This window comes from Athene cunicularia (assembly GCF_003259725.1).
Source record: "Athene cunicularia isolate RWA chromosome Z unlocalized genomic scaffold, athCun1 chrZ_part1, whole genome shotgun sequence".
NCBI classification, from domain to species: Eukaryota; Metazoa; Chordata; class Aves; order Strigiformes; family Strigidae; genus Athene; species Athene cunicularia.
The window spans coordinates 5,845,853-5,856,596 of record NW_020799142.1 but is presented as its reverse complement, the minus strand read 5'-3'; the positions used below and the strand labels follow the sequence as shown (position 1 = coordinate 5,856,596).

General features: G+C 39.8%; 1 protein-coding gene across 3 annotated transcripts in view; it reads right to left on the bottom strand.

The window, feature by feature from the left end:
- Positions 1-10: 10 nt before the first annotated feature.
- ZNF608 (zinc finger protein 608) overlaps positions 11-10,744 on the bottom strand; it is an 89,610-nt gene continuing 78,876 nt past the window's right edge. For 2 of the 3 annotated variants that reach the window (XM_026865707.1, XM_026865706.1), the window contains exons 4-10: positions 10,581-10,668; positions 7,655-10,106; positions 5,512-5,929; positions 4,779-4,951; positions 3,728-3,881; positions 2,387-2,468; positions 11-1,360 (exon numbers count right to left, since the gene is read on the bottom strand). In XM_026865707.1, the coding sequence (XP_026721508.1) occupies positions 1,354-1,360; positions 2,387-2,468; positions 3,728-3,881; positions 4,779-4,951; positions 5,512-5,929; positions 7,655-10,106; positions 10,581-10,668 (3,374 nt within the window). In that variant the 3' untranslated portion in view covers positions 11-1,353. Of the gene's footprint in view, positions 1,361-2,382; positions 2,469-3,727; positions 3,882-4,778; positions 4,952-5,511; positions 5,930-7,654; positions 10,107-10,580; positions 10,669-10,744 lie in introns of those variants that run through there. The other variant, XM_026865708.1, reaches the window with a different exon arrangement.

Genomic DNA, 10,744 nt, shown 5'->3' with positions numbered 1-10,744 from the left:
GAGACAGGTACAGATATAATAGAAAAAATTTGCCTATAATTAATTCATAGCACACAGAGCTGCTCTAAAACAGGTATTAGAGATTTAAGTTACACTAATACCATCCAAGGTGTTACTATGGGCCTTTTTCAAGCCTATCAGGGTCAACTGAAAGAGGTCCACTGCCATCTGTCTTGGGCCCTGCATCACCTGCTGGGAAAGGACAATATCACAGTCCCCACAGGGAGGCATGGGATGGCTGCAGGTTCACACCAGTAACTGAGTCCCAGGGAGAACCTCTGGGGACACAGACTAGTAGCTGTGTGGTAGCTGCGGCCTCTGCTATCTACACCTATGACACATCTTTCAAAGTGGCCCATAGACACCAACAAAGCACAAACCCAACTTCTTAATTCTGATTGCCAAATTATTTAAGGCAGGTATAAAAATGAAAGCATTCGATATACATTTTACATAAAATAAACTAGATTACAGCATAAAACAAGTAACCAGGCAATGGCATTAAAGTCTCTCTTCTAAAATTGGGTAATTGTAAACATTAAAAAAAAGACTGCAGGACTATTCAAGTAATAGAACAATCACAGATGTCTTCTGTAATGCAGGCTATTAGGTTATCTGCCATTCAAGATTATCAAAAAAGACATTTCATTATTCACAGATGCTCATTATCTCCATTTAAAATCTTTACATTATATACAACACAGTTTTTGTGGTACTAGAATCCCCATGCCTTCCAAAGGTATATTTTTCACAATACACAATTACAATGAAACAGTGAATACAGTAACATTTTACACTGATGCATCTTAATAGGAGCCACCAAATAGACATCTACATTGTACCAAAGTGTCATCACAGTTAGCCTCTCTGAGAGCTTGTGGGAAATATCAGAAGGGTATGCAAGGTTCAGGCACACTGATACATAACATTATTTATTTACAATTGGAAAGAAAAAAAAGGAAAAAAAAAAGGAAGGTAAAAAGAAACAAACAGCCTTTTGCAGTTAACGCTTTCTAAACATGACAAATACATATCTCCTTTTACTGTGTGGTTCGCAACTTAGCAGCAGACCCTGTGTGCGAGCCTTGGTACTGATACAAAAAAAGTAAAGAATATATATATATTTTTATATATATATGTATATATATATATACGCATATATATATATAAAAACAGAAGTCTAATTACAGCAACATTTGTTACTCTGTGATAAAATCTGCAATTTACAAAAATGAAATGACTGGTTTTTGCCTGCCATTAAGGCATTTCAAATTAACACCATGGAACTGATGTCTGTAATAAAGCGCTTCCTCATGTGATCCAGTCACATGACAATGTAAATCTCCAAACTCATCATTCTCTGAAAAAAGAAAGAATAATATTTTAGTATGCAGTATCCTTTCCTCCTAGGTTTTTTCTGCACCTTGGATACACCATGAAATGTAATCTCCACAGTACTCTCAATCCCACAGAGGAAAGACAGCAAGCCATGTCCTCGTCCCACCCCTGCCAGGAATACCACTGTCAGGAACAACATACTAACAAGTAACCTGTGTAGGATTTATCTTCTCGGTTCTGACACCATAGCATCCATCAGCTCCTTCAGGGCTACAAACCTTTCTCACTCAAATAATTCCAGGTAGAGCCTTACACAGTCACTTGTTTTCAGAGTCAGCTTTCAGAAAGACACCCATAACCATGGAATGTTACAGTACCATTTAATACATTAAACCCTAAGGCTTAACATAGCAGTGATGAAAAAAACCCTAATGTTATGGATGCTTTGCTTTTTTCACTTGAGATGAGATCATTGTAATACAGAAGAGTCCGTTTCCCATTATAATACAGAAGAGTCTGTTTCCTTTTGCAGAGTAAATTCTACTCAAAAACTAGTAAATAACAGAGGCAAATGCATGGAATGGGTATGTAACTTAAATACAATGTCACCTTAATGGACTCTCCAGCAAACTGCTCTGAAAGAAAAATCAGCAAACCAGGCAGATTTGCAGAATAGACAAACTCTTAAGATTTTCTGGTAGTAGTACAGGCATCTAACTGAAGATGAACTTTAAACCCCTTTTATAAAAAAAATGGATCTTAAATTATCTTTCATAATCATTTATCTTAATACCAATCCCTAAAACACAGTCTACAGAAAACCTCAGAAGACAGACTGCTTGTTCCTTTCATAATCTACGTTACAGGACACAACTAAGGACAAAATGTCATCTTAAAGAGAATAAAACTACAATTAACCTGAAGTCCCAAGTTTTTCTTCATCCTTAATAACTGTGTCATACTAAGATCTGCAGACCATCAGGCTATAAAAATCTGTTATTTCCTTTCTCCTCTCTATGTTAAGATACATAATTTACTGTCTACTTACCTTCTTTGTGCAGGAAACATACCAGACGCAGATGCCTGAGCAGCCACCTGTTGAGTGGCAACAAGGGCAGCAGAGGTCAATCCTGAAGGAAAGAAGAAACAAAGGAATGTTGATGTACTTATGGTTTAAATGGATTTTTGTGCTCAGGGAAATGTTAGGAAGCATCTCTAAGGCAAACAGACAAAAAACCCCACCATCAGAAAATGGTGGGGTTTTAACACTATGTAAATGCCCAGTATTTCAGGCAACAGTGTTAAGACAGTCTGCCCAGTATGATCAATACGATTTCATACAGTAAACTGAATTGTCCTTGATAGGTATTTTACAAGCAAATACAGCATTCCCACTTACTGTATTCCTTTCCAAGTACTGCACTGCATGATGCTAAGTGGTTTGTATGAGTTCCTCAATAGGAAGCTCAGTAGAAATAATAGGTACCAGGAAACAACAAGAACTAAAAGCCACAGTGAATTACAGAAACAACATGCCAGCTGCTCAGAATACAATACTTTCATAATAACTTATCATTTTTACAGTTTTCCTACTGAACAAGCATAATGCATACCAAAAGGCATATGGAATCACTGAATCAAACTGAGAAATGTCAGGACTTTTACACAGGAAAAATAACTGCTGAGGCACCAAGCAAATGTAATGAATTAATTAAATTTAGACACCAATTGTGATAGCATGTACTTTGCTGCATGGGAGGAAATCTCTTTTTAATTCAGCTAGAGTCCAGGGTTAGAGAAGAACAGTCAAAGACTGGTATAAAAGCTAGGAAGAATTAATTGTATCTTTCTGTGCTGCTTCTTCCTTGACTGCAACTTTGTGCACTGTATTTGCCAAAACAAAAAGAGGCCTCTTTCAGATGGACAAATTATAACCAGCTCAAAACCTTGTGATTGCAATGCCTTGTATATAACGTATGTACAGTATAAAAACTTTCTGTCTTGGCTACACTTATTTCATTGCTTACACAACCCAAATTATACAAAAAGGAGGTTGTCTGATGTAGGCTTTTTACTGCCTTTCAGCCAGTTAACATCAGTTTTCAGTAAGAACCAAAACATTCATGTGAATGACAGTCTAACTGGTACATCTTTGATAATGCTCTAACACCCAGTTTTGGAAACAAAATTTGGGATTTCTCATGTGTGAAGCTGTTCATTTGCTGTTAGTCCATGTTGTGAATTTTCAAGCCTTCTTCCTAAATGTAAAGCATTTCTGATTTAACAAGGGGATCTCTATTCAAAATGCTTCACATAGGCATGACTTCCAATGTCAAGATAACAACTTCATGAGGCAAGCTAACTCCACCACTGGAAATTTTCTGCTCACCTTGAAATGGGTCATACTGTCCAGGTATAAGGGGGTAACCCATTCCAACATGTGTGTGATGGTGGGTATGGAGATGTCGCTGGCTAAAAGGAGAATGACGGTCTCGTTCCCTTTCTGCTTCCCGTTCACGCTCAGCTGCTGATTTTTCCACAGGCTAATAACAGAAAGTAAAAGAAAACTGATGTGTGAATTTCAAAGGGGATGGAATCACAACAAAACCATACCTGCCAATACCTGGCAACAACCTTTTGAATTCAAACAATGAAGCTGTTTTTTTCTGAGGAAGTAGTATCTCTACTGGATTATTTGTACTTGATTCTAATCTAAATCTGGTGTATCAGGCTAATGGAAGATTTTCCAAGGCACAGAGATTTGGAGGCAACACACTTCAGCTTGAAGACACATGACTTCTAGTTTTGGGCTACCTTAAACTTGGCTGACTTGTCAATGTCAGAACAACCTAGTTAAGATGCTGAAAGCTGATGTAAATGAATCCTCAGTCCTCTTTAATGCACTCTGGGGATCAAGCCTGTCTGAATAGCAAGAAAGCCCTTTTAAAAATAGAATCAGAGTCAGTGACTTCCTCACAATTAAAACTAGCACCAACTTACAGAAAAGTAAAATAACAGTATTTGCTCCAATGAGGAAATCTTCAGAAATGGAGGCTGGTAATCTATTTGGAAGATGTGGCTTCTCAGCAAATTAGGGAGGGTATACTACCAAATCCCACAGCCCAACTTGTCATTTAATTATCTGTTTCCAAACAGGAGTTTCCTGTTTAACTGCAATAAACTGTGCACTAGGAGGTATTTCTGAATTTATTTTTCTATACGAGTCCATTTAAGATAGGAAAACTGTGAACACAGACCTGTGTTACACCTGTCACTTCCAGATTATGCCACAGAAGCATCCTGACTATAAATTGCTTTTAAGGAGTACTATAAAGAATCATGCATTCAGAGCTTGATACCAGATTGTGTGCTGCTTCAAATTATGTCCTCTATCCCTCCCCATATGTAACACTCTTCAGTAACAACAGATGAAGCCTTACAACAGGGGACTTGCTGCGATACTGGTTGGCATGCTGCTGCAGCAAATCCAGTGCTTTGGACTCAGTGGTTGATTTTGCATTGATGCTTGGGCTGGTATTTACTTTCTCCGCCTCTTCTCTCCCTGACATCTTCCCATAAACTGGATAATGAAATCCTGGAGAGAGATAGGCCCCTGCAGGTAAACAATAAATACCACATCAAGTTACTGTTTTTACATTTTGGTTATATCAAGCTGAGAGGAGGGGATGCCAGGACAGAGAATAACATCAAAAACAGATCACGTGACTATGAAACTGCATCTTTGCTCTTCAATTCCTTTATCTAATTTACCCTGATGAATGGAGGTTATAAAGAGGGTTTAGCTGATAGACATTTCAGACATTTATGAGTCCTCTTTAAGTGAAAGGAATAGTAACTATAATGGTTCTGACAGTAAGTGCTTAGAATATTTTTATAGGCAATATACTATCTGTCAGTCTAACAGCAATACCAGACTGTCAAGGGTTGAGAAAACTGTAGCTGGGAACTGTTGACAGTTCATAAAGGGAACATCTTGTATTAAATCAGATTCATCTACAGAACTTTCCCTAGTGGAAGCACAAGCAAAACAAATGTCACCCATGAAGCTTCTAATTTACGCTAGCTACTAATGGAAATATTAAAATACAGGCTCTACTACACTTTGAGGGTATAAATCTTAACTAGGTGCAAGGCAGATTTCAGGATACATACCAGGATAGCTGTGCATTAGGACAGGAGAGACTGCGCGATAGGCTGGATGGTTGGGATCATACATCTGTGGATAAGGATAAGCATGCAAGTACTGGATATATGACTGATGCTGACTCATTGGTGAGGAAACGGCTACTCTAGCACCCCGGGAGTCCTTCCAATTTACAGGAGTCTTTCGATCATCATTTTTTATCTTGCTCTCATCCACTGATTGAGAATCAGAACGCTTGATCTCTTTAGGCTCCTCTTTAATGCTTGCTAATGAGACAGGAAGGTTAGGTAGGGAACTTTCCTTGTTAGGTGTTTTTCTAGGGCTGTCTTCTTTTAACTTTTTCTCACGATCAAGTTCTTCTGATTTTTGCTGATCAATATATTTGGGCTGATAGACATAATGATGCCATGTTCGTGAATCTGGATCCTAATATGGAGGAGAAAAAAAATTTTGTTCTGAACTTAGATGTTGAATTAAGATTGTTATTGATACTTCCCACACTTCAGTTAATGTATTTTTAATAGCTGGTTTAATAACATATCCCTATTACATAAATGAGAGGTTTTCTTGCTACAGAGTGCCTTGCGCTCAAAGTCAAACCAATATTCCCATGAAGGACCAGGAGTCTATTATCAGAATTTATATTCATCTTATATCCTTCTTCATGCCTTTAGCTAGTTTAATCATGAAATACATACGCATTGTATCAAAGTTCTGAGACCACACTATTCATAAAACATTTTAATTAAAGTCCAGAGATATTTTCCCACTAGAGAGCAAAAAATACCTGTGAACCACAAAATTAAAACTGGCTAATGATATGCCAGAGCACTTAGATTACCTGGAACAATGAACCTAAAAAGCTGATCTATCTGAAAAGATGCTAATGCTGCCTCTGATATTACAAACTCTCAGGAATCTGCAGAAGTCAGACATTAAGACAGACTTCTTCATCTGACAGTCTTATTTCAAGTTTGTAAAATTACACATGTATAAGTATTTACAGGATCAGGACCACACCGTTTAAAGGACATGTAGAGAATATCATAAATACAGTTTTGCATAATATATTACATCGACAGTTTATACACATGCTATAGAATTAGGTAGGTGAGTTCTTTACAAGACTACACCAAATCAGTACTGAGCCGCAAAAGGAAGACTTTTGTCTAATACAGGATACACAAGAGCTAACTGTAAACATTGTCTCCAATTCATACACATTTATGGCACATGCAACAGGAACATAAGCACACAACTAGATGCTTGGACAGTCTGGTTCAAATACTCACTTGAATCAGCAAAAATCTCCTACTCAGAGCTGTACCATCCCACTTCCTTTAGAGTTCCCTAACTTCCACTCAACCTAACCCCACCGTATCTTGAAAGACAGCCTGTAAGGGTGAAGTCTAGGACCAGAACATGAAGGCATCAAGCACTGGGGCTCTGGTTCAGAGCACAGAGACATTTGCATTGCCTTGAATGAAGGCAATGTGACATCTAGGAAGGTCAGCACAAAGCCATTGGATGAAATTCTAATTCTACTGAAGTCAATGGCAAAACTATCACTGACTTCAGTGGAGAGAGGATTTAATCCATTGTGTAGGTCTGTAGGGGCTTGAGGTTGGTTGAGGAGAGAAGAGGAACTTAACTGTTTCAAAAAGGTCACCCTGGGTTAAGATAAAGAGCTGAGGTTCAAGCTAGCTCTTCAAAGAACCAGCTCACCCATCTTTAGTAAATGCCAACTGTCATTTAACAAAAAAAAGGAAACACTTCAACCATGTTTCAAATCTACTTTAAGTTCTCTCACAGTGAAAAAACTGCTTATTTTGCTTGAAATGTCTAATTTCTGAACTAAGCAAACTGCTTAGAATTTACATCTATAGGAGAAATCTATTTTATTCATGCATGAATAAAATTCAGGCTTGGGTTCTGTCACCACCTTACTAGGTTTTTATTTTTTTTTCTTTTCAAACTGCTCAACTGAAAGGTCTGTTGGTCTATTCACAGACTACAGTACTATCCATCATGAAAAAAGGATGGCAGAGCTTGTTTGGCTACAAGGATAAAATCAAAGCAGAATCAGGGACAAAATCTCACATGACTTAAGGATAAATCAAGACACTCTTGTTCCACTTCCTATGATCTCACCTGTTTAAATCTTGTAGTTGGATCTACTCCTGTTTGCTTCATGGAGTCCATAACAGATTTCATCTCAACAGCCTCCTTTATAAGCTGGTGGTTTTCCATTTGCTTGGCTTTGAAACTGTCAGACTGAAGCTGCTGCTGGTGATTGGAAAGGATCTGTGATTTGCTTGTCTCCTCACCTTTGTTAGGGACTGATGACCCTATTTTAGTGTTATTTTTGCTGGACTCTGGAGTTGAAGGGGCCTTTGAAATAGTGGCAGATGGAATATTCTTCTGCTTGTTGTCATCCTTCACAATCTCCTTCAAGGGCGGGTCATTCTTCCTTTCACAGTCCCTCCCAGTTTGTGCCATTTTCTGTTCTGCTAGTCTCTGGTCCTCATAATATTTTTCATATTGCTGCCTGTAAGCGGGGTTAGAGGACATTAAGGACTTTTGGTCCATATAGAGCCCATAGGCATACTGACCATAATAAAGTGACTGAGCAAGTGCAGGGTGTCTTTGCGTTATTACTGACTGATGTTGTGGCTGCAAATTAGAGGAAGTGCTTTCACTTTTCTTAGCATCTGATGGTTCTGCCTTTTCTTTCTTTTCAGCCTCTTCCTCAGCCTCTTTTTTGATCTTCAGTCCCTGTGGGGTACTGCTGTTCCCAGCAGCTGGGGCACTGACCTGTCCAGAGTGCATGTAACTTGGGGAATAATAAGGATCGTAGCCATGGTAATAGGGAGAATGGGACTCTTTCACTTGAGATGATTGTGCTGTGGTTGAAGAATGCCCTTTTACAACACCGTCCTTATTAGAAATAATATCTGACGGAGAGCTGGCCTTTGACCTCATGCCCTCTGACCTGCTGTCAGAGCCACCATCATCAGCTGCATCAGAAATATCCGAGTAAGCAGGGCTGTTGGTTTTAGTGGCTGCGCTATCTGCACCATTTTGTGTCAACACGTGCAGTGGCGCCATGGCAGATTGTCCATTCACCAAAGTGCTGCATTCCATCCTGGAAGCACTCCCTATGGAAGGGCTGGGCGCATTGTCTGTGAATGTGTAAACCTTATCAGCTTCAGCCTTAATACTTGCCATCCTGCTCTCTTGAGACTCTGACAGTCCATTAGCTAGCACTTCATTCTTGTTGAGGTGGTCCTTTAAAAAATGTCCAGATAGGTCTTTCCCAGACCCTTTTGAATCCTCCAGCTTTCCCAGCTTAGAATCCATCTTGGGGCTTCCTGTCTCTTTGCTTTCTTTGTCCTTGAGCTTTCGCTTCTCCTTTTTCTTTTTGTCTTTGAGTGATGTGAGAGCTGGGTTTACAGTGCTTGGCTCTCCCATAATTGTGGGCTTTGGTTGAATAGGTTTTAGTGGAGGGCTCTTTGGTGTAGCCTGAACAATAGTAGTTGTTAGTGAGGGCAGTCCAGGTATTGTTCCTGTAGTGGTGGTTGTAAAGGCTGTAGTAGGTATAGCTATTAATTGGGGAGGAGTTGGTGCTGGAGCTGGAGCAATAGGCCTGGCTGTTTTCAGTTTGGAAAGGTTTTTATCCACTTTGCAATTGTTCCCTTTCTTGCCTTTATCACCCAAAGTCTTCTTGTCGATTAACCCTTCAGCCTCCAATTTTGGCATTTCACTTTGCAAATTGCCGTCTCCAACCGAGCAATTATCCAGTGTGGCTGCCATGTTAGAAATTACTGGAAGGCTGTTCAATTCACTGTTCAGACCCTTTTTTTTGCCCAAATTCTTGCCGGTTTTGGAACCGATGACTGAACTGGGGCCATTGCTAGTCAGTTCCCTTTTCCCCTTGGGGGTCCCTGGGGCACTGATGGAGGAAGGAGATGTTGGTGCCTTTAGTGGATCAAAGCCTGGCAAGTTTGTGCTTGGCTCACTGCATTCAAGTGCCACATTACTCAATGCTTCCTCACAGTCTGAAATTTTGTCTTCACTGTCAGGCTCAAACTCCAGTTTGTTTTCTGGGTCTAAATGTGCATGAGCCTGATGGTATCGTAGTCCATTAATGTGCTTGTACTTTTTGTTGCAGTTGGGGTGAGGACAGTCAATCAGTACAGGAGAAGAGCAGCCTTGGTCCAAAAAAGTAGTCTCGGGTTTCCCCTGTGGGGTTGTGGGAGTGCTTCTAGAGTTAGTACGAACACGTTTTCCAGATTTATTGTCCTCTGAACTGGAGTTCAAATCTAGCTCCACTGGAGGTTTAGTTTTCCTCTTGTTTGTGGATGAGGGGCTGGCTTTGACTTCATCCATGGTGCAGTTTGGGGGTGTCCTGCGCCCACTTGAGTTAAGGCTGCCCCTCCTCCCCTTCCCATTGGCACCACCTCGATTCTTATTCTGAAGTCCTCTGGACTCTGCAAAACTCGTATCATTCCCAGGTACAGCTGCAGCTGCAGCAGACCTTGCCCGCTTTCCCCTGCCCCGTCCTCCACGCATTTCCAGGTCACTTGTTGGAGATTCACAAAACCTATACAAACAAGCAGATTTCATCAGCAAGGGCTGTGAACTGAATAAATACCAAAACACCCCCACTTCCCATAACAGAACCTTCATACATGTTAAAGGAAAGATTTCCTTCTGCCAAATGAGAATGTTACAGTCTCAAAGGGAAGGTCATTAAAAAAGGACAAAGATGTTAAGAACAAAACCACCTAGTTAGAACAATGGAGAGAAAAATTTTCCAAACTCACAGAAACGCATTTTTAAATTAATTGCCCTCTCATTGAATCCCATATATTTCCCTTCCCTCTCAAAAACACAAACCAAAAAGAAATAAAAGCTCCCACCCCACATTTCAGTCTGGAATAGAGAATTACTCATTTCACTAGTGCATGTTTTCAATTGTAACCACTTGGTTTTTATTAATCTCTGTACAGTCTCTTGACAGAGATTGGGGGTGAAAATACAGCAGATAAAAAACAGACTCAGAATGATTGCCTACCTAGGAGGGGCCCAGTCATGCTTTGTGCAGTCCAGCAGTGTTCCCACATAAGTTTTGTTCCTCCATGTAACATTTACCACTAGGACACCTGTCAGTGGGCAAAAAACAAAGTATTATCACAGTCAGAACAAATAATTGGGGTAGGCTTTTTGTTTTGCTCTTTT